Source organism: Passer montanus, unplaced genomic scaffold (genome assembly GCF_014805655.1).
Source record: "Passer montanus isolate IOZ18808 unplaced genomic scaffold, ASM1480565v1 scaffold5, whole genome shotgun sequence".
NCBI lineage: Eukaryota > Metazoa > Chordata > Aves > Passeriformes > Passeridae > Passer > Passer montanus.
The window spans coordinates 922,001-944,944 of record NW_024369929.1 but is presented as its reverse complement, the minus strand read 5'-3'; the positions used below and the strand labels follow the sequence as shown (position 1 = coordinate 944,944).

The following is a 22,944-nucleotide window of genomic DNA, read 5'->3' as shown; positions in this document are numbered from 1 at the left end:
AGGATGGGATCATGGTGCAGGCAGGATGGAGTCATGGTGCACACAGGAAGGATGGTGGAGCCACATAGTCAGGAAGGGTGATGGAATGTTGCTGCACGTGGGGACATGAAGCCGTGGTGCAGGCAAGGCTGGTAGAGCGAGTCACGGTGCAGACTGTTAAGATGGAGAAACCTTCAGGCAAAAGGGGTGGAAGTAGGTGGTAGGCAGGAGGATGGAGCCACGCTGCAGGCAGGGGGATGCAGGAATGCTGCAGGCAGCGGGGATGGAGCCACATCAGTCGGGAATGCCGGGGATGGAGCCACATCAGTCGGGAATGCCGCAGGGGTGACCCCAGCCCCTGGATCCGCTGGAGTCACTGCTGCCAGCCCTCAGCAGGGACCTGCTGCCACGGCCTGTCCCCTGGGCCACCTGCAGGGCATCAGCACCCCTGAGCCCCTCTGGGAGGGGCACAGCAGGCCGGGACCCCCTGTCCTCAGCCTGGCCCATGGCTGGGGACAAGCCGGGCCCGTGACAGTAGCCACCCGCCACCCCCTTGAGAAGGTGGGGGGGGTTTAGCGGCTAAAGCCCACAAATCCCAAATTGTGCTGCCCTGTCACCGCGAGGGTTTAGCGGTGGTTGCATAACCCCGGGGCCACCTGGCCCCCACCCTCTGCCGTGTCAGCAGCCCCAGCCTCCCGGAGGGCCCCGTCCCAGGGAGGGGATGCTGAGGCACAGCGGGGCCCCTGTTGAGAATCCCCCCTCCCCTCGCCATCAGGGCCGGTAATTAATTACTTGGGGGCAGGGAAATTACCCCCCTTAATTACCACTTTTCGTTATTCCCCTCTAACCGCCTTAGTGAAGGGCTTATGCGCTTACAGGACCCGGTGGGTCCCCAGGGGAGGAGGGCGCACACGGGGGTCCCCAGCCCCAGCCCCATCTCCCACCTCGGCCGCAATCTCGGCCGAGCCGAGCCGAGCCGGGCTGGGCTGGCGGGGTGACACCTCCACGGTGGCCGCGGCGGCGCGGGGGGGTGGCTTGGGTGTCGCGGGGTTTAGGGTTACAGGGCTGGGGCTCAGCACCTTTTTAATTCTTCATCGCGTGGCTGATTGATCCCCCCCGCCCCGCGCAGACACTAAAGATTAAGAGGGTGACAAAGAGGCGGCTGCTTACACAGCGCCCGCCGCTAAGCCGCCTTGAAGAGAGCAAGGCAAGAGCCCCTCTGGCCGCAGAGCTGCAGGAGCACCCACAGCCTGCCAGAGCCTCCGCGGCACCCGCAGGGACGGCAGGCCGGGACAGGCCGGGATGGCTGCATCCCCGGCGGGGTCGGTGGTGAGCGCCGGGCTGGATGAGAGTCCCACGGGTAAGAGGTGTTCTGCTGGAGCGGGTGAGACTCGGAGGGACACGGGTTTTTCTCGGGGATGGCCGGGCCCCTCTCTGTGGTCACTCCCCAGGATGCCTGGGGGCCTCTTCGTGGTTCTCCTCTGGGATACTTGGAATCCCCATAGTGGTCAATCACCAAGATACTTGGGGTCCTACACTGCAGTTTTTCTCTGAGATGCCTGGGATCATCATGGCCTTCTTCTGGATGCCTTTGGTCCCCGTCGTGGTCCTTCTCTGCCATGTCTGGGGGTCCCTATTATGGTTCATCTCCAAGACATCTGGTGTACTCATCATAGTTGCTTGGGATGTTTGGGTTCTCCATTGCCAACCTTTTCCAGAATGGATGGGCTTCTCCTCATGGTCCTTATCCTCGGTGCCCAGGGTCCCATCATGGTCTGTTAGGATGCCTGGGGTCTTCAGCTGCCATCCCTCTCCAAGATGCTGAGTCCCCATCATGGTCCTTCCCTAGGCCAGGATTCCTGCAGTGCCCGACCCTCTCCATGGTCCTCATTTATGTTCCTTCTCCAGGGTCCCTGAGGTCCCCAGCTATGCCCCTTCTCCAGGATTCCTGGGGTCCCCTATAAAAACCCTCTCCTGGATACCCTCGGTCCCTGGCCCTTCACCAGGATCCCCACAGCTCCCTGCTGTGACTCTTGTCTGGGGTGTCCCATGTCCCCAGAGCTGTCCCTTCTCCGGGATTCCTCCCATCCCTGATTGCAGCCCTTCTCTGGGATGCTTAGTCCCCTTCCTGGGATGCCTGGTGTCCCCATCCCTGAGAACACCACTTCATCCCTTTTTTAATTTTCAAAATTCCTGTGTGTGAGAGCCCATCCTGCATCACTCTGTGTGCTGGGGTGTGGGGAGATGGTGAACCCCGCGTGGAGTCCCTGAGGTGTCCCCATTCATGTCCCTGGGCTGAGCCAGCAGAGGCAGGAGCCACCCCATCTCCAGGCTGCTGGGAGGTGGGTGGGACGAGGGACATTGGGATGCCCAGAGTCAACCCAGATGTGACAGTTCCACTCCCACAGGGCTGAGCCCAGCCCCTGGGAAGGAGCTGAGCCCGGTGCTGCTGTGCAAGGTGTGCGGGGACACCAGCAGTGGGAAGCACTACGGCATCTACGCCTGCAATGGCTGCAGCGGCTTCTTCAAGCGCAGCGTCCGCAGGAAGCTCATCTACAGGTGGGGACAGGGAGTGCCCGTGGGGCAGGGAGTGGGGGGACAGAGGGGCAGGGACCCTCCAGATGGGCGTCCAGGGGAGCAAGAACCAGGGTTCCATGGACAGACACCACGGAGGAAAGGACACCCCACAGGGCAGGGACTCCAGGAACGGTCACCCAGGGTGTCAGGGATGCAGGGGATGGACACAGTGGGGCAGGAGTGGGGGCAGAGGCACCTAGCAGGGTAGGGACAGCCAGCAGAGCAGGGACCCCATGGGATGGGGCACCCAGCAGGGACAGGAACCAAGATGGACACTCTGTGGGACAGGGACCTTGCAGATGGACACCCAGCAGGACAGGGAGCTTGGGGCAGGCCCCCAGTGGGGTAGGGTACCCTGGGATGGACACTCAGCAGGCCAGGGACCCCAGGGCATGGGCAATGGGTGGGGCAGAGACCTAGGGGGACTTAAAACTATGCAGGGGACAGGCATGCAGGGGGAGAGGCACCTGTGGAGAAGGTGTCCAGAGCCCCCTGATGAGGCCACAACACCCATCAAGGCAGAGCATTCACTGGGACAGGGCACCCACTGGGGACAGGACACCTCTTGGGGACAGGGAGGGAACCCATGGGGAGAGACATGGTACCTATGGGGGAGGACCCTCCTCGGGGACAGGGGCTGCAGCCACGTGCCACCTCTCTCCATAGGTGCCAGGCAGGGACAGGGCTGTGCCCAGTGGACAAGGCTCACCGCAACCAGTGCCAGGCCTGCCGGCTCAAGAAGTGCCTGCAGGCTGGCATGAACAAGGATGGTAAGATGGGGGGGTGGGACACACAGTGACAAACAGCAGCGGGGGACAGCGGGGTGGCCGGGGCTGATGCCACCTTGTCTGCACAGCCGTGCAGAACGAGCGGCAGCCCCGCAGCACGGCCCAGGTCCAGCTGGACAGCATCCAGCTGGATGCTGAGCTGCCCCCTGAGCACGTGGCCACCACCTGTGAGGTCCCCCCATCACCCTGTCCGGCTCCTCGTGGTCCTGGTGCCACTGTCACCCCGGGTCCCCGAGCACCCACGCCACCCACCAACCATCGCTTCATGGCCAGCCTGATGACGGCCGAGACCTGCGCCAAGCTGGAGCCCGAGGACGGTGGGTGGCTGCCAGCGGGGAGGGGGGCGGGTGGGTGGGGGATGTCCCCACGGTGAGGTGACCAGTGTCCTCTTTGAACCCTGCAGCTGATGAGACGGTGGATGTGACGGGCAGTGAGCCCGAGCGGGCAAGCGGCGAGTACCAGGTGGCGCCGTACCCGGCAGCCAGCCCCGAAAACATCTACGAGACCTCAGCACGTCTCCTCTTCATGGCGGTGAAATGGGCCAAGAACCTGCCCGTCTTCTCCAACCTGCCCTTCCGTGACCAGGTGGGGTTGGCAGTCTCCATGAGGAACTGGGGATCTGCCTGTGGGGCAACAGGAACCCCAAAAGAAGTAGCAGCCAGTTGGAGCATACCCACGACATTCTTAGGGCTCCCCTGCAGATACTCGTCAGCCCAACCAGCTGTGGTGGCTACAGCTCCTGGAGACTTTGGGTGTGACAAGGTTTTGGGGTTCCTCCTGTTCTCCCCAGGTGATCCTGCTGGAGGAAGCATGGAGTGAGCTGTTCCTGCTCTGTGCCATCCAGTGGTCCATGCCCCTGGAGAGCTGCCCGCTCCTGGCTGTGCCCGAGCCGGGCCCTGGGAAGCTGCTGCCAGCCACCCTGGACGTGCGGGCGCTGCAGGAGACCCTCGGGCGCTTCAAGGCCTTGGCTGTTGACCCCACGGAATTTGCCTGCATGAAGGCCGTGGTGCTCTTCAAACCAGGTGAGGCCACCCCCAGCAGCCACCAGTGGCCGTCCCCATGTCCCTCCCCAGCCTGTCACCCCCTTGTCCCTGCAGAGACCCGTGGCCTGAAGGACCCTGAGCAGGTGGAGAACCTGCAGGACCAGTCACAGGTGATGCTGGGCCAGCACAACCGTTCCCACTACCCTGGGCAACCCGTCAGGTACCGCTGTCCCCACGTCCTCACGGGTGGCACCAGGCTGGGTCACCCACCCATGGCCACTGCTGCATCCCCCAGGTTTGGGAAGCTGCTGCTGCTCCTCCCAGCGCTGCGCTTCATCTCCTCGGAGCGTGTGGAGCTGCTCTTCTTCCGCCGCACCATCGGCAACACCCCCATGGAGAAGCTGCTGTGTGACATGTTCAAGAACTGAACCCCCTTCTGCTGTCACCTGGCTGGTCTGTCACCCTGCGCTGGCACCCTGTCACCCCCACCCTGGGCTGTGAAGGTGCCCGTGCTCCCATCTCTGGGGCAGTATCCAGGACCTGGAATGCTGCCGGCAGCGGGGAGGGGAGCAGCTTCCCTGGGATGTCCCCAGGTGCACTGGCAGCACCTCATGGGGTCCTTCCCGATGGTGTCCCAAGTGCTGGAGGAACCCAGGCAGAGGCACCCTGGCACCATGGGGACCTAGTGCCACCTTGGGGACACTAAGCCAGGGATGATGCCAACTGGGTGTGACATCAGCCAGGGTGACAAGAGCCAAGGGTGGTGCCAGCCCAGGGGCGACACCAGCCAAAGGTGGTGACACCGGGGGGTGACACCAGGCTGGGACAGCTCAGGTTGATCCCCGGCCAGGGCTGACACTGGGCAGGGTGACCCCAGCCCGGGGTGACACGCGGTGACAGACCCTTGTCCCACTCGTGTCCCCCATTTTGTACTCGGAATAAAGAGAGTTTTGCAGCCAGAGTCCCTGTGCCAATGACTTGGGTCCCCTTGGATGGGGACTGGGGGGACCAGCTGAATGTTAATAACCCAAATAGGAATAAATAAAAATCAATAATCTGAATGTAAGTACCTTGAAAAGAAATTATCTGAACGGAAATAAACTAAATATAAGTAAAATTAATATAAATAATCTGAATTAAATAATCAATATAAGGAAGATAAATAGAAAAATAGGAATAAAATAAGATGAAAATAAATAACTTGAAATTATCTGAATGTAAAAAACATAAATATAAATAATCTGTACGGAAATATTCTATTGGGAAGAATCTGAAATAATTTAAATAGAAATATAATGAAACTAAATAAACTGAAATGCTCTGAATAGAAATTAACTGAAAATAAACTATCTTGGTAGATTAGTAGATTAATAAGAATAATCTGACTGGATAAAAGGGAATTAAATAGTACAAACACAAAATGAAATTAAATAATCTTAATAGAAATAAAATGCATGTAAATTATTGGAATATAAATATCTGCTTTGAAATCTCCTTAAATAATCTGAATAGAAAGAAAATAAAACTAAATTGTCTGAAATAATAGAAATAAACTGAGAATATACAAACTGCATATAAATAAGAGAAACTTAATGACTCTCATTGGAAATTAACTGAATTAAATTATGTGGAAGAAATAAAATGAAATAATCTGAATAGAAATAAATTGAAAATAAATCATCTGAACATGAACAGTCTACCTAAAACTAATCTATAGAAATAGAAATATGAAATAATCTGAATAATCTAATAGAAATCTGATAGAAAAAACAAGAAATTATCTGAATACAGAAAAATTGAAAATCGTCTAAATAAATAAAAATTTCCAATTAAAATAATTTGTATATAAAGAATCTGTATATACATAAATAAAAAGAACGTGAATAACAAGTAAACCAGAAACTCTGTGCACATAAATAATGAGAGTGTGAATAACCAGCATTAAACAATCCGCAGGGAAGTGATCTGGAGCCCTGGCTCCCCATCCCAGCTCCTCCATCCACGTGAGTGGGATCAGGAAAATCCACAACCCCATGGAACAAATGGAAGAAGCCCCGAGCCCTGGGCAGGGGTGGCAGGAACGACGTCCCACTGGGAATTCCTGGCCTTTGCAGAATGACACTTTTATTTCTCCGTTTTGTCGGTTTGTACAAGACTGGATAATATATCCTCTTCCATACAGACTCTGTTTAGTTTACAAGCAGCGACTTTATAAATTACTTAGAAAACTTTCCATGAAAAATAACAACAATTCCCCTCGCAGCCCTCCAGCAGTCAGTACATTCAGCCCTCTGGAAAAGCCTCTGGGAGCCCAAATCCTGCCAGGGAAGGGCTGGGAAGGAGCGGGAGATGCCGGGAAGGGGACCCTGGGACACGCCTTTGTCCTCCAGTCCTGCTCAGCTCCTGCCACAGCTGGATTTTATATATATATATATATGTATATATTTCTTTTACATGTGTTTTTCTTTATACATAAACCCACAAATATATTATATATATAAAGAAACATATTTTCTATATATTCTATATATATTCCGTACATTTATCTCTGTCAAGAAGTCTGTTTTCTTTATATATTTTCCCTACATTCCATATATTTTTATATATATGAAGAAATAGAGAGAAAATATATTTCTTTATATATACTATATATTTCCTTTATATATTTCTTTACAGAGAAATACAGTCTTCATATAAAGAAATATATAAATATATGTGAAGAAACATATATAAACATACATGTTAAACATATATTAAATATATGTTTAAATCATATAACATTAAATATGTTTCTACATAGAAAAGAAATACATTAAAATATATATAAAGTAATAAATATTCTTTATATATAGTACATTTCTCCTTTATATATATATATATATACTTCCTTATATATAGAAATATGTAAAATATATACATAAGGAAATATATAATTAATTTCCTTTATATACTTCTTTATATATAAATATATAAGCATATATATAAAAAGAAATATGTATTCTTTATATATAGAATATCTTATATATTTATATATAAATACGTACTATATATAAGAAATAGAAAATACATAAATGTATTTAGTCAATATTTGTTTATGCATTTTTAATTGTACAGAGAATATTTATTATTTTGTGTGTATATTGTCTTTATATATAGAATATACATATTATTATATATGTTCTTTATATATATAAATACCACTTAAATATATTTTCCTTATATAGCAATTAAATATATATAAGGAAAAGAAATATATTCCCAAAGAAATTAGATACATATACATATATATATACACACATACATACACATACATGCATACACACACATATATGTGTGTGTGTGTATATATATGTATTTATGAGTATATATATGTATATATATATATATTTGCCCCAGTCAGATCTGACATCCCTGCCCTCATCCCACGGGGATGAGAAACCTGAGGACGAGGCTGGACCCCTCACTCATGCCCAGGATCTCCTCCCCTGGGGCCATTTTAGGGGCAGTTCTGGGGTTTTTACTTCAAGAGGCTCAGAAGGCTGGTTTGGCACCAAGCTCCCAGCAATCCCAGCTCCCAGAGAATTTGGGATGGCTCCCCAGGAGTTTCCACTGCTGTGGTCACCATCTGCCTTCCCAGTGCCTGTCCCCAGAGCCCTGTTTTCCCCTCTGGGACAGGCAAAATCCCATTTTCCCCGTGGATGGGGGTGACTTGACTTGGTCTTGCTCCGCTCCCAGGATGCAGCGCCGAGGCCGATGCTGTTCCCACTCTCCCTGCAGCATCTGTCACTTCCCCCGTTGGAAAAAAATTAAAGATAACGTGAAAAAAAAGTCAAATTTCAAACAACAAATAAAAAATTACCCCAATAAATAAACCATCCCTGGAAAGGGCAGGGGGAGAGGGGACCGAGGAGCAGCTCAGCCAAATCCAGTCATGTCGGGAAAAGACAAAACACTCAGGAAAACTCAATTTTTTGCTATTTTCCCCATTTTTGGTGGCATTTCAGGAAAGGATGAGGCCCAGCCCAGCCCACCTAGGAGGACAGATCGAGCCTTTGTAAATCTAATTATTGCCCTGGGATTCCTGATTTTGCCTTTCCAGAGGTTTTCTGGTACTCAGAGCTTCTCCAGGTGCCACTGAGGATGATGAGACTGGGGAGGGATTATAAGCTGAGTCAGTAACTAGCACAGTTAATTAGTCCTATGATGGGTTATGATGGTATAATTACACCTCCAGGGATTTCCTGCTGAGAGTAAAACTCCATGTTTTATTGAGTGATGGCCAGTGACACCAGTGGTGACACCAAGGATGGCTCAGCCAATTGCTCCCCTCCTCTCCCGCCCAAAAATAATAATAACAATAATAATAATAATAGTAAAAAAAAAGAAAAAAAAAGTTCTGTCTGGGGAAAAATATTAAAAAAAAATTAAAAAAATATATATTTACACAAAACTCCAGGAACCAGCATATAAACAAATATCGCTTCAAGTAGTCCTCGATTATTATTAATTATTATTATTTTTTAATACTGATGATCTCAAAAAGGAAAAAAAAAAAAGAAAGAGGGTTAGGTCTCGTTAAAAAATAAAAAAACCAAAGGGACAAGGTGATTTTTGGCAGGTTTTAACACTTTCCCATGCACTTGGCGTTGGCGTGGATGAGGTGGCTGAAGCGTGGAGGGCTCGGTGCAGTGGAGCCAGCTTGGGATGCTCCCGTGGGATTCTGAGCCTTGGTTTGCTCCTCCCAACAGGCGACGGCGACTCGGCACAAGGATTTGGTGGTGGATGCTCCGAGGGGAAGGGCCAGGAGCTGCTCAATGCCTCCCATCCCCGGCCACCCAAAGGTCTCATCTCCCCCAAATCATTAAGGCCACCATTAAAACCGTCCCCTCCCGGCCTTTTTAATTAAGAATTCATCTCCCGGCGTTAACGAGGAAGCCATCAGAGCACTGCCAATGGGGAGGATGCCCCGGCGTGGATGTGGCTCCGGGGTGGAGCATCTCAGACCATGAACTCGTTGCTCCCCAGGAGGACGAGGGGTTGGGCGGCGGCGCAATCGGCCTCAGAGTTCCTCTTGCGTCCCCCTCCGGGCCCCCCATCCGGGGGCTCTTTGGTTTTTGGGGGGGAAGATTTCACGCTCTTCAGTTTCTGTTTGCCTTTCTCTGGGTTGAAGGTCCCGCGCGTGGTGAACTGCGGCCGGTCCTCGGCATGGTGGAGAGGCCCCGCCAGGCCCTCGGGGCTCGCCCGGCTTTCGGGGGCCTCGCCGTGTCCTGCTCGGTAGAAAGGAGATTTGGAGTACATCTGGAAGCGCTTCCGGGGCAGGTGGGGCAAGCACGAGGTGGATGACTGGGAGGAGGAGGAGGAGGAGATGGGGGTGTCGGTTGGCTCCGCCGGGTCCAGCCGCATCCTGGGGTGCCGCCGCAGCCGGCTCGGCCCCTCGGCCTTGGCGGGGCGCAGGGAGGTAAGTGCTACACTTCTCTCTGCAGGGGCAGAAGGACCACAGACGGTCAGCACCCAGACACCGGCCAGTATCCAGCCACCCTGCTCCCGGGGGACACGTGCCATTGAAGCCAGGACAACATCCCCAGCATCTCGGTGGAGGCAGCATCACTGCAGCTGATGTGGCAGTGCTGGAAGAATGCTCACCTCCCCACCAATCCTGGCTGCTCCCACCCATCCCACCAGGGCCATGTGCTTGAACCCTTAACCTCTGTCACTGCATGCACTTAAACTGTTGACTTTAAATAAACTTGAAATCCCAAATAACCCTTCCCAAAGCAACAGAAAAACGTGGTGGAAGGTGTCCCTGCCCATGGCAGGGAGATGGATTCCATGACCTTTGAAGGTCCCTTCCAACCCAAACCACTCCATCACAAACCCAAGAACAGCTGGATTTACCCGAGCGATCGGAGATGGCTCCTTCGGAGTCAAAGTTCAAATTTTCAGAGCTGTCAGCTGTGCCAATGGAGGCTTCGGACTCGAGGGTTTCATCGTCGGAGGCGCGGGGCTCCAGTGTCAGCATCTCGAATGTCAGCTCCTCCCTGCAAAGCCAACCCAGCCCCACTGAACCAACAGGACCAACAAGGTGGAGAGAGGAAAGGGATGCACATGCACCAAGAGATCATGGAGGGGTGGAGCCCTCCAGTTACCAACCACATGACATCCAGAGCCTGGGGACATGGCTTGAACCCTCAGCCAGACTCACTTTTCCTTCTGCAGGCTCTCGATCTGCTCAGTCAGCACCTTCTCCTCCTGCTGCATGGCCACCTGCTGCTGCTCTGTCACTTCCATCTCCATGGCCTCCTCGCTGCTCAGGGTCTCCTCGGGGACGTCTGTCACTGAGGGCAAGCGGCCGGTGACCGGGCACGCGGGGCTGGGGAAGGCGCCGCGCCGCACGCGTCCTTTGCCCTGAAGAGAGACAATGGTGTCACCACCGCCAGCCGAGGCGACGTGGCAAACACTCAGGTGCCAACCACACTGCCCTCGCAAGGAGCGAAGAAGAAGGCCCCAGGCACTGGTCCTCAGTGTGCCGCTGCTGGATCACCCCGGGCCCTCAGGCTGGGAGAAGTACCAGAAGGACTCAACACATTGGAAGGGCTGGGGATGGAGGTGGCAAGGAAGGCAGTGGTGAGGATGAGCTGATGGACCAAGTGCAACTTGGTCCAGCTCCAAGCAAGCCCAGCTAGCAGCAGGCTGGGTTCCCACAAAGCCCACAGCCTGCACGATGGGAAGCTTGATCGTGGCTTTGGGTGGGAGCATCACCAAGGCTTTGATTTCAGGGCTCCTGATAAAACCCGTTTTATCCTTGGATCAAGTCTCACATCCTTCCCTCATGCACCCCTGGTATTTCCTGAGCATCACAAGGGTCTCACTGACCCCTTCAGCAAACAGGAACTCTCACCTAATTATGTTGTCCATACCATGTCTCATCTACGGGAGATCCAGAAACCAGGACCACCTCCAGTGGTCCATTGTAAGACAATCAATGTGGATCTCACAGTTGAACTCACTCTGATCTAATGCAGCTCTGAAGAACTATCTCATTTTTTTAACAGTGAAACTGAAAATGAAAAAGGACACAAATGGTGGTGGTGGAGGTGGAAAGATATATATGCAACTGTTTTAATCTTCTGAGGACCAGCTTTACAGATCTGCTCACAGAGCAGAGGAAAATGGAGGATTCTTGGAGATGAGGGACATGGCAGATATTAAACAGCTTTTATCTTAACTGTTACCATGACCAGACTTCTCATCTTCTACATTCCAGATCCTGACATGACCAGGACTAGGAGATGTCCATCACCTGCTGCCCTCCCCTGACAACCATCACCCAGGAAGATCCTGCATGTCCTTGAGGTTGAAGAGCTTGTTGCAGCTCAATTTTGCTCTCCCTATTTAAATTCCACAACTGTAACATCCCTGGGTCTTCCTGACAACTCATATGCTCAGAACATATTTTCAGCATAAGGGATTCTCCCTTTTTCTCTTTAAAAGCCAGATTGTCTCAATTTTAGCCCTTTCATCCTTTAAAGCCACACCTCACAGATCTTTCTTTGTCTGCAAAGCCTCTCCTGTGCCCCGGTGTTCTTCTGATGACACTTTTCACGTGGGCTCCTGAGCTGAGGCACAGCTCCCTGAATCCTATTAGCCAAAAGCCCCAAGATCCCAAAGATCCCACTGCCTCGTGGAGTTAAGCCCCTGAGAAATGCTGTGCTCAGGGAAGCAGAGCTCAAATTGTGCTCTTCTCCATCTCCTGACACTCATGCCTGTGGAAGAATGGGGGGAACCTGAGTGAACTTTCATCATGGACTGAGCCTGTTAGGAAAGGAAACAGCCCTATGAGCATTCCCAAAATCCTGCAGGTGCTTTTCTTGCCTGTCACAATCTCACAGAGCTCAAACTCAAGCTGGGATGGAGTTGGGGAATACAGGACTTGCTGGACTCCTCCTCATTTAAACCTGGGTGTCTTGACCTTGTGTTCAGGGTGGTGGTGCTCCTCCTCCACAAAGGTGGAGGAGACCTTTGGATGACTCCAAGGCATCCAAGCTGAGGGTTTTATTCACCATCTTCAGAAACAGCAGCGCTGTGAAAGCAAATTGATGCTGAACCGCATCCTGAGCGAGGAGAAATCGAGGTGGGAAGGGAAGGGATGAGTCAAGCAAAGTAAAAAAGAGGGAAGCACAGGATGGAAAAAGAAAATAAAATAGAAAATTAAAGTAAGTAGGAAGGGCAAAGGGGTGGGAAGCGTATTTCTGAGGAGCTGCGTGCAGGGATGGCCGAGTGCCAGCCCCAGACTCCTGTGCCCGGGGACCTGCTGGAGGAACGGCGGCTCCGAGGGGACCGACAGGTCACGGACAATGGCCAGTGGGACAGAGCTGGAATGAGCGACGGTGACACACAACGAGGGACGCGGCAGCTGCCGTGGATACATACCGGGATTGAACTGCGGGTTATGCTCATAAATCTAACTGCAATTAGTACGGGCTTCTGGATTAGAGAGGAGATGAAAAGGAAAGCAGAAGGTTAGAGTGCACATGCCGCCGCCCCTCCGAAAACCCGCTTTGCTCACTTTGAGGTTTTTTTTTTGGTTAACTAAGATGAGTGGGGCAGCTCTGCAGCACCAGCTACTCAATCTTGGGCAGCCCCTGCTTGGATTTCATCCCCAAAAAGCAGAAGCAATGTGTCCCTGAGCATCACAGCAGGCAGGTCCAAGCAGAGGGGGCCGCTTGGCTCCTCAGCCCAAGCCTGTGCTGATGGTGCTGCACCAGGTCCGTCCCTCTCCCACAGCCCAACAAGCCAAGCACAGGTGCATTTGCAGCCTGCAGGCCCCTGCAAGCATGGAAGCTCAATGAGATGGGTTTGAGGGTCCCAAAAAGGCAGTGCGGGAGCAGGGAGAGCCTTTGGGGAACTCATTTTGGGTTCAGATAATGTGACTCAGCACAAAAAACAGTGGTCCAGGTCACCCGTGGGGTGATGTTCAGCTGGTCATTGAAAGGCTTGACTCAGCTCAGGACCAAACAAGCTCAAATGAAGGTGGAAATGCTGGCAGGAACATCTGAGCAGGAGCGACAATGTTTCCATGGACTGTTCCCACCTCCTGGTGCTTTGGTATGACTCCCTGCAAAGGTGAGAGGCCACCACGGGGCTGAGGGTCCCTGTCCTGGTGGAGATGGTGTGGGAGTTTGCGAGAGGTTTGGGAGGCTGGGATAAGCAGGAGCAGATAAGGTAGGGTGGCTTCAGGGGCAAGGAGAGGACAGGAGAGGACAGAGGGGGTTTGGCGTCTCACCATAGATCTGCGGATCAAGGAGAGGCGGCTCTTGGCTTTGTTCTCGGCGAACTCCAGGCTGTTGATGTCTTTGAGCCGAGCCTTGTACTTGTTCATCTGCTCGATGACAATTAGTTCCACACAACTAAGGGAGAAAAAACCCAAAAGAAGACAAAATGGGAGGAGGAAGCCATTTGATCTGAGCTACTCTGCCTTGTCCTTCAACAGGATTTCCTGGTAGCCTCTCCCTTAGTTGCAGCACATCCTCTCATTTATTACAAGGAAAGGATTATTTGGAAGATCCGCTCTGATGGAAGAGCACGGAGGAGAAAGTTCCATCTGGAAGCCAGAGGGTGGTGAGAATTCTCCTAAAAAGAGTGATCACGGGTTAGGGATGGAATGAGAAACAGCCTACAGATATTAAAGATGGCCAAGGATCCCACCAGAGAAATCTACCCTGGGAAGAGGGTGTGGTGGAACACAAACCTGGAGAAGGCAGGCTGATTCCAACTCACTTGCACACAGTAACTCTGCAGCAGCTTGTGCAGCTGAGCTGTTTAATGTTGTCAGGAGGGTGTTTGGGGAAAAACATATTCATTTCCTTGTAATAAAATGAGAGAATGTGCTGGAGCTGGAGTGTGAGGGAGAAGCTACAATGAAATCCTGTTAAAGGACAGGTGTTCCTGCCAGCTGGGTCTCCAAACATGTTCTGGTCTTCAGCAATTTTAATATTTACTGGAGGTAAAACCACCCCTTTCAGAAGCCTAGCCCTTCACTGCAGGGTTTTCATTATTGTAATTGACTCCAGTATCTATTTTAACACCTATTTTAGTATGAGCCAAAGTGAATCTGGGCAGGTACTTCACTTTTTCTCTCTAAAACGTTTTCAGTTATGGCAAACACCATAAATAAACCTAAGTATATTAATATTACTATTGCTGCAGACCAAACAACTCACCTCCTTCAGTAAAAAAAGCCAAAACCAAGTAACAATCAAGATCTGCTTGCCAAAAATGAACTGCATTAACTATAAAATCATGTCACCACAAGCTCCACCTTTTCCTGCCAGGCAGGAACAGAAGCTTATCCACTCCTGGGGATCTTCCATCACTTAAAAATCCTCATTTAAGAACTTCTTGGGGATTGATAGGATTTGAAATATCTTCATGCAGACGCATAAATTACTATGTGTTTATCCCTTTGTGCCAAAGCTCTCAATTTTTGAGCCATTTGACCATCCTAGGGGTTACCAAGATGTGAATGGTGACGTGGTGGTGCTAGCTCACCCAGCCCAGGCTCTTACGTGGTGGTTTTGCTGATGTCCTGAACACTCTGTAGAGGGTCAGTTGTGTCGGGGCAGCGGAGGATGCAGGGAGCAAACACAATGGCCAGGGCATTGGCTGACATGCGGTTGGTCTCTTCTTGGAGGGCAATCCTGAAAAAACAGGGATCAAGAGAGAAGTCAGAGGTGGAGGCACTTCCACTGCACCTCTTGCACATGGTCATGGCTGAAGAGAGGAGAAAATATTTCTACGGTGCAATCTTGCTTTGAGGGAGAAAGACAAAGCTCAAGACATTTCAGATATTCCCAAGGCAACAACCAGCCCTTTCCACCCAAAACCATGTCCCTGCAGTGGAGAGAGGCACCTCAGGGCTGTAGGAACCACAAGTGACCAGAGCACAGCAGAGGTCACTCATCAACACAACATCCCTTGGAGAAACAGCTCCATGGCCACCTCCTGGGAGACAGGGTGGATGCAAAAGCCTTGGATGTTCTTGGGGGAAGGATGCCTGACCATCCTGCCTCTGCCTAAAGCAGCCCAGGCCCAGCATACCTGACCAGGTGGAAGATGAGGCGCTCCAGGGTGCTGAGGTGGGTGCGGGAGAGCTGGTCAATGACCGAGTACACCCCACGCACTGTCTCCTTCCTCTCCTGGAGGCCTGTGGAGAAACCACCAGAATTTAGGGGCAGCTTCTACTTCTTCCTCCTATTTAAAATGGTACTTCTTAACACTTAATTTTATTACTTAAGAGATAGAACTTTGGGGCTGAAATTAGCTGAACCACGATGCAAAAGCCACCAAATTGAGACCAAATTGCCTGAGGTTTTGCATAAAATACCCTTTATAACCAAAAAGTCAGACTTCACAACCAGGTGAACACAATTTGGCAAAACCAGCTGGTTCAGCCCCAAAGAGTGAATGAAAAGTTTGGCACTCAAAGTGGCCACCATTTCCCTCTCCCAAGGGAACGGGATAGCAAGGGAAGCTCCTCACCCATCACCCGCAGGAACTCCTCGTAGAGCTCAAAGGTCATGAGGGGGTTGGGCAGGTCCCGGAGCCACTGCTTGAACACGCTGGCAATGACGTGGATGTTGTAGTCGTCTAAATTCACGCTATCGATGTCTGGGTTTGGCACCAGATGAAGCAAGAAGGAAAAGAACAAGAGACAATGATCAATATGAAGCCCAAGGCTGGACAAGGTGACCTTTAAAGGTCCCTTCCAACCCAAACTGTTCTATCATAAAGTATTCTAAAATAAAATATGTTTACGTGCCTTTAATGGCAATAAAGCCAGCACCTGATTTCAGCTCCACACGGTAAAATTAGAGAGAAATACATTTTCCAGGGCAAATAACTTCAGGTGGGACCAGGATTTTTTTTCTCACTGATTGCTAGGGCGTAAATAAAGTAGTACTTTTCCTCAATTAGAATGACTTTTTTTCATGGATTGCTCCCAAAAAACCCATGAGTTGGCAAACTGAGTTGTGGCTGCTAATGTGAAATCATTCCTTACACAGCCCAGAGTCAGGAATGCTAAAACATTCCACCTTCCTCCCATCCAACTTTCCTGCTGCAGAGATTTTCCTCCCCAAGCAGGATCTTTTCCCCTCTTCCTCTGACCTGTATCGAGGCCTTGCCGCAGCTCCTTGATCTTGTTGGTGGATCCTGATTTCCTGTAGATGCCCTCGGTGTAGAGCCCGTGCATTTCGATGTAGTTGATGAGCTTCTCCACCAGCAGTGGCACCGCCCGCTCCTCGCTGGTCAGCCTGGACAGCTCCACGCCAAACTGCCGTGGGGAGAGCTCTGGGTTAAAGTGCACAGGAAAAGGGAAAAAGGGAAAAAGGGATTGAAATCCTTCCGTGATGCAATGCTGGTGCAGCTTTGGATCCCGTAATTCAGAGTCCTTCAGCAGATACAGGAGATGTGTGAGTCTAATGAAGCTTTGGATCCAATTATTCAGAGTCCTTCAGCAGATACAGGAGATGTGTGGGTCTAATGAAGGAGGACAGGACAGGACACAGGTCTTGCCATGCTAACTCGTTCTCTGGACATGCACCTGAAGGCAAAGAGTTTGGATTTTCTTTCTTTAACCAACCCCACTGTAGTTATATTGCCAGCCTGGCAGAGCCAAGGCAGCTGGGCATGGTCCTTCTCTACCTGCTGACCCTCTGGCACCATCTCCAGGGATAATTCCACCTCCCAAAGATGCACAAAGCAGAAAAGGCAAATATGAATCTTGGGTGTTTAAATCAACTTGAAGAATTGACAGTTACAAAATACCAGTGCTTCTAGGCACTGCTTTTCTGTAAAAACAAGAAAAACAAGGCCCTGGCTGCATCAGCTCAGTGCTGAGGGTGTCCTGGTGTCACCCAGAACAGAGTTAAATTCTTCCCAGTTTTGGATTGGGGATGAGAGTGATGTTGATAACACACTGAGGGTTCGGGCTTCTCCTAAGTTGTGTTTACCCTAAATCATGGACTTTTTTCAGATTTGGAGGAAGAAACCTGGGGGAAACACAGGTGGGACAGGTGACCCAAAGTGGCCAAAGGGATATTCCACTTTACAGAACAAAAAAGACGCAAACAAAAGAACATGGAAAGACCCATCTACAACTGTCAGGAAGGGCTCTTTTGCCAGCTGCAAACGCTCACTGGACAGTTGATATCTGGCAAATTCAAATGTGAAGAAATTCCTCCTGCACAGGAGATTCTGGATGGGAAAAGTCAAAAGATCCAATAAAATATTGACACAAATTCTCAGCCCTAGCCAGAGAAAGGTGAGATACAATTCTGCTTTCAGCAAGGCAGTGGCTCCCCTCATAATCACTCATTTTTCTTTCTCCCACTCAATGTCATCCTTTCATTGATCCTGCAAACCTTAGGAGTAGATGTGTGGAAGGTCCCCATGCTGTTTCTTTCTCATGACTGATGGTTTGCAGCTCCCTGACACTGAGTACAACCCTAAAAACACAAATTCACCAAGCACAGAGGAACTGGAGCCTTCCTAGAGAACTTCTAACTGCCCAGTGCAAAGCTACCCATGAAGACACAGAGAACTTGCTTCCTTGGATGCAGCACAAAAACTTCCTTGTGCAGAGAAATCACAACAAAAGAAGGTAGCTCCAAGAATGTCTGAAAAAATTAATCAGAGATCTCAATGAACTTCCCAGATTTTAGAGCATAAACTCTTATGGGGCTTTCCCAGCTCTTGCAGAAATAGTGCCAGAAAGGAAAGGCTGCAGCAAAAGTTCTATATATATTCAAAATACAAATATATCCACATACACACACATCTTCAATGTATATATTCATATTATTCCTTGGGAAAAATGGACTTATGCAGCTTTCTGGGAGCTGTGTATTAGGGAGGTTGTTCTCCCCTGAGAAGTCTCCCAGGGAGCTGATAAAACTTTCCACTCATTATTATTGTGACTCTATTTCCTTCTTTTGGGCACAAAATAAGCTATTTAAAACATCCCCACCAAATCTTGATGATTCATTGTTAGCTGGGATGACCTGCTGTTCTCATTCCTTGTTCCCCATACCCTTAAATCCAGTAAACAATATTTAATTCCCCTCTAAAGAGAACAGTGAACATCCTCTACCTGCCCTTCCTCGCTCAGCTGTGGCAAGCAAGGACTGTAGGAAAAAAACCCTGTATTTTCAAGAATAACCCCACATTTCCAGATCCTTAAAAGCTACAAAGCTAGGGAAATTCCTATTATTCTGTGTGGTTACAAGGCAGGGAACAACACTGCAACATCTGCTGCATGACTGGGCAGATCTACAGTGACTCATCACCGCGTAATTCCCAAAATATCTACAAAACTCTGGTTGGAGAGACCTCTGGGGATCTCTGGTCTAAGCTCCTGCTGAAAGGAGGGTTGTTTCCAGAATTTTATCAAGATTTGCAACTCCAATAATTTTTGTACAAACTTGGGATCATTGTCATAAGGTATTTAATTAAAGCAAAGTAATGAGAGACATTTACCTTTTTGGAGCACTTGGTTGTGGTTTTAAGACAGCACTTCTTGTGACAAGCATATTTACATACTGCAACAGAGAAAAGGAGTGTTTAATTATCCCAAAAGTCACATTGCTGGAGAAACAGGAATTCATAGGAATTGAGCAGCACTTCTCAGAACTACCAAGTCAAAAGCATGTTGCATTTGCAGTTTCTAGGGGCCAAGTCTGTATTAGATCCACTCAAACAAAAATAATGAAGCCTTTAAAATTAAAGGTGCCATATTTACATTCATGAAACATTAAAGCCTCCCCTCATTCTCCTGACAGATCAGCTCAGACCATAACCCATGAGAGCTATCAGACACAGATATCCTCAGAGACTGGACATGGCACCTCCTTTGTATTCTTCCTGCACTGAGCCTGAAATGCTCCAAGGGCTGATGCTGCCAACCTAATCACAGAAATGGAGGAGGGATGATGGAAAAGGTTGATCCATCTCTTGAGTTTTTCCAAAAAGAGGTGGATCAGGCTTTTCCATCATCCCTCCTCCATTTTCCTGATCTCCCTAAAAAATCACATGCCTGGAGGTCAAACAGGTGAAGCCCTTGAGTTTGCCAAGGTCAGGATCCCCACAGGCATCCCAGGGACACATTTCCATACCTGACTTTACTGTCCTTCCTACCATGACAGTAAAATGTGTCTGACCTTATGGGATGGGCACATAACCTGATGGGATAAGATGTGTAACACAAAATTCATTAACTGTGTCAGGAAGGACTGCTGGGATGGGCTAACTAGTTGACTTCAGAAACCTTAAGACCTGTCCCTAAAGCTCTTCAGGTGTTTAAAAAAATCAAAATAATTTGAGCATGGCGTTGCAGGAAACAGCAGTAAACACATTTCAAAATCCCTAAACTCATCACTGTGATAGAAGCACAAGAAAAGAATCAAAGAAAGGGTGCTTACATTTACAAACAGAAGCCCTGTCCATGATCCAGATCAAGGAGGAACAATATTCACAATATGTGGGGATGCTGTACTGGGTTGACTTGAAAATGTGACCATTGTGCTCTTCCACCTGGAGGATAAAGGTTGGGTGGTGAGAAAAGGCTCAGCCTGCTGCAAAATGGAGAGATGAACACAGACAGCTCTTCAACTTTAGCTCTTGCTTTTATTTGGTATTTTTGTTTCTTTTTCAGCCCAGCAACCCCACAGACAACCCAAACCAACACCTATCTCGTAGGGGAACCAAACCATCACAGAAGCAGGTTGGAAACTCTTTGACCAAGCTTGGCAGATCAACTTCTTCATGTTAAGGTTTTCTATGCAACTGTGGCCCATTTTTTTTTGGCTCTGCACCTGCACCTTTCCTAGTGCCATCACATCCCTTAGGAAAACAGGAGATGTAATTTCCTCCACATCTGATCCCGGAGATGTAAAAGACATACTGTAAACTTATGCAGCAACTTGGAGCAAGACTTTGATTTCCTCTCAGCCCTTTTCTAACAACCCTCAACATTACATTTATGTCTTGGCTGATGAGGGATGTGTTTTCAGAGCCAACCCAAGTGATCCTTAATCAAGCAAAGTAAATCCATCTCAAATGTCTTTCTAACATGTCCTTTCAGGGCTGATGATCAGATCTCAGCCCAGGACATGTCACAAGCTGTTCTCTTGACATTCTGGCCCCAAGGACATTGATTTTTTAATGTGCAGGCTTAACTCACCACATCTGCTTCCTTTTTCCTTCTCTTTTTTCGTTCTGTTTTTGGCATCTGGCAAGGAAAAGAGATTTAACTCAGTTTTTGGGCAATTTTGCCACGCAAGGAGTACAGAGGGCCTATATCTGACATTGTCCAGTGCCTTCCAGCCCCCTCCTCCAGTGCACCTGCAGCCCCAGAAGAGTCACTCTAGAAAACTCTCCTGTGGATCACTCCAGTTTTGGAATTTCCCTGGACAGCTCTTCCTATCTTCATCTTGGAGCTGGGAGTAGCTGCTGCTCCAGCTCTGACCCCACCAGCAGTGACCCAAGGAAAACATGATGCTCTGAAGAAAACCTGCCTGGAGAGGAGGCTGGAGAGGACTTGGAGCAGAAGAGGCAGGAGATGGGATATTTGTACAATAGACACCATTTGTACAATAGCCACCATCTCCCAAGCCCAGCCTCAGATCCCGTGGTCAGCCTTGCAGACAATATGGAGAGGGAAGTGAGATCAGGTCTGTGACACAGTGCAGGCTCTTTCTGCTCTAAGAACCAGACCTGAGCCACTGCTCATGTCCCCTTCTCCTGCAACCCAACTCAGTGATGTGTATGGTCACTTGGGAAGTGGTCAGGAGACCCAAGAGGGTGTGTCTCTTTCAGCACCCCTCAAATTTGAACAAACCCCCCAGAACTAAAGAAGCACAGGAGCTGCCTTTCCAACCATCCACGGTTGGTTGCAGCTTTGCCCTGGAAATAACATCTAGTCCTTGGCAGCCCAGTGTGATCTGGGGGTGGCTGAGCCCAGTGACACACAACCAGTGAGTCACATCTTGTCCTGTCCTGCTCAGCTTAAAGCAGAGAAGACAACAGAGGGTCCCAGGTGTCTACAGGGGTACAACCCCATGGAAATACAGTTCCCAAACCTTCAAGGGAGTTTAAGAAAAGTGCCAAGTACCTTCCCTGCAGTGTAGTCCAGGGGTTTGTACTCTATCATATATTCATCCAGGAAGACTTTGAAGGTATTGACCCAGACTTTAACTGGAGACTCACTCCAGTCCCTCTGCTCAAGCCTCATGGTCTTCTCCAGAATCTGCTCAAATAAGGCGTAGAGGTCCTTGTAGCGGATGCTCTTCCCATCGTCCATCTTTTAAGGGAACAGAAGCAAAAAGAAAAGTGATTTTTATACAGCCCAGATTTTTCTAGAGACTTTTTCTTCCCCAGACAATAATTTCAGCCTCACCAGCTTCCAGCTGCTTAGGGAAACTTCAAATATTATACAGAGAAAGAATAAAGGATTAGGAATCTCCACCACCAGCAAAGGTAACACAAAGGTTTCCAGGCACTTTGGGTGACAAACTGGGAGTTTACTGACTTTCTGTCATCTCCCCTTTGTCTGGGAGCAAAGCTGTAATGAAGATCAGAAATTTACACCCAATGTATCCTGAGAGATGGCTCATGAGTTAGTCCAAGTTTAGATCATGGGACTGAATACAAAGGAAGCACATCCATCCTTTGGGATGAGCAAACCAGAAATGGAGGGCTTGGCAACACCTGTACAACCAGGAGGACCCAGAATATCCCCTTTCTCCTGGAGGTGAAAGTCCTACCCATCACCTAGTCACTTACTGCCAATGCCGAGGAGTAAAAACTGAAGATGTTTTGTCGGAATTCCTTCAGTGCTTTCTTGAACACGACATCCACCAGCGTGTCCTTCTTGCTATCCTCGTTGTCCAGTTCATTCATCTGGGAAAACAAGGGGGTTTTTACACCCATGACTCTTTTGCTGCAGCAGAAGCTGGTGTGAGATGAAGCAGCACTACGAAGCAGCTGCTCCACCATGGCCACCAGGTGGTTTCTCCTGCACGAATACCAGAAACTTCTCTAGACCTGCTCTGGCACCTTTAGATGAATTATTAGCATTACTAGAGCTAACCACGGGATCATTTTTACTGTATTGCCTCTGTCTGCTCCTGAATTTCTGTGCCCATTTATGGAACAGTGGGAGTTACCTTTTTCAGGAGAAACTCATCCATGCTCTTCAGGTCACTGGCACTGGTTATGATCTGCAGGGAGTCGTTCTGCCACTGCACGGGCTCCAGAGCCACGTTGCTGATCTTGACGCTGCGCTTGCGCTTCACTTTGGGCGAGGGCTCCTTGTTCTCCTTGAATTCCCGCCGGTAGATGCCCGACAGCTCAGGACTCCGTGGGGGCGTCAGGTGATGAGGACCCAACTCTGCTGGTGATCAATGAAAAGAGGGGAAGAGATTGAGGAGCAGATGAAAAATAATTGTGACACTAAAACAGGGCATTGGAAGAAACCTGTGGAAGAGAAAAGCACAGTGTAGAACTCACAGGAAGATTAAATGTCATTTCTGCTTTGGTTATTTCCTCCCTCAAGAGAGGAA

The 22,944-nt window shown here is 49.5% G+C and overlaps 2 protein-coding genes across 5 annotated transcripts in view; one reads left to right on the top strand and one right to left on the bottom strand.

The window, feature by feature from the left end:
- The first annotated feature begins 1,124 nt into the window (after positions 1-1,124).
- NR2E3 (nuclear receptor subfamily 2 group E member 3) lies at positions 1,125-4,755 on the top strand. The gene is made up of 8 exons (XM_039723358.1): positions 1,125-1,339; positions 2,388-2,538; positions 3,223-3,326; positions 3,413-3,661; positions 3,748-3,929; positions 4,135-4,366; positions 4,442-4,547; positions 4,623-4,755. Exons 1-8 carry the CDS (start codon positions 1,282-1,284, stop codon positions 4,753-4,755), a joined length of 1,215 nt encoding a protein of 404 aa, XP_039579292.1. The 5' UTR covers positions 1,125-1,281.
- Positions 4,756-7,593: 2,838 nt separating this feature from the next.
- Positions 7,594-22,944, bottom strand: part of MYO9A (myosin IXA) — a 174,507-nt gene continuing 159,156 nt past the window's right edge. For 2 of the 4 annotated variants that reach the window (XM_039723354.1, XM_039723355.1), the window contains exons 30-35: positions 22,549-22,775; positions 22,166-22,282; positions 21,495-21,683; positions 20,565-20,612; positions 19,804-19,915; positions 18,394-18,924 (exon numbers count right to left, since the gene is read on the bottom strand). In XM_039723354.1, coding sequence (XP_039579288.1) covers positions 18,773-18,924; positions 19,804-19,915; positions 20,565-20,612; positions 21,495-21,683; positions 22,166-22,282; positions 22,549-22,775 — 845 coding nt within the window. In that variant the 3' untranslated portion in view covers positions 18,394-18,772. Of the gene's footprint in view, positions 9,805-10,222; positions 10,366-10,529; positions 10,733-13,610; positions 13,735-14,892; positions 15,025-15,424; positions 15,531-15,865; positions 15,995-16,492; positions 16,686-18,393; positions 18,925-19,803; positions 19,916-20,564; positions 20,613-21,494; positions 21,684-22,165; positions 22,283-22,548; positions 22,776-22,944 lie in introns of those variants that run through there. The other 2 variants (XM_039723357.1, XM_039723356.1) reach the window with 2 other exon arrangements.

Coding starts and splice junctions, on each gene's coding strand:
- NR2E3 (XM_039723358.1), top strand. CDS start 1,282: ATGGCTGCATCCCCGGCGGGGTCGGTGGTGAGCGCCGGGCTGGATGAG. Junction 1,340..2,387: donor GCTGGATGAGAGTCCCACGG/GTAAGAGGTGTT, acceptor CCACTCCCACAG/GGCTGAGCCCAGCCCCTGGG. Junction 4,367..4,441: donor CGTGGTGCTCTTCAAACCAG/GTGAGGCCACCC, acceptor TTGTCCCTGCAG/AGACCCGTGGCCTGAAGGAC.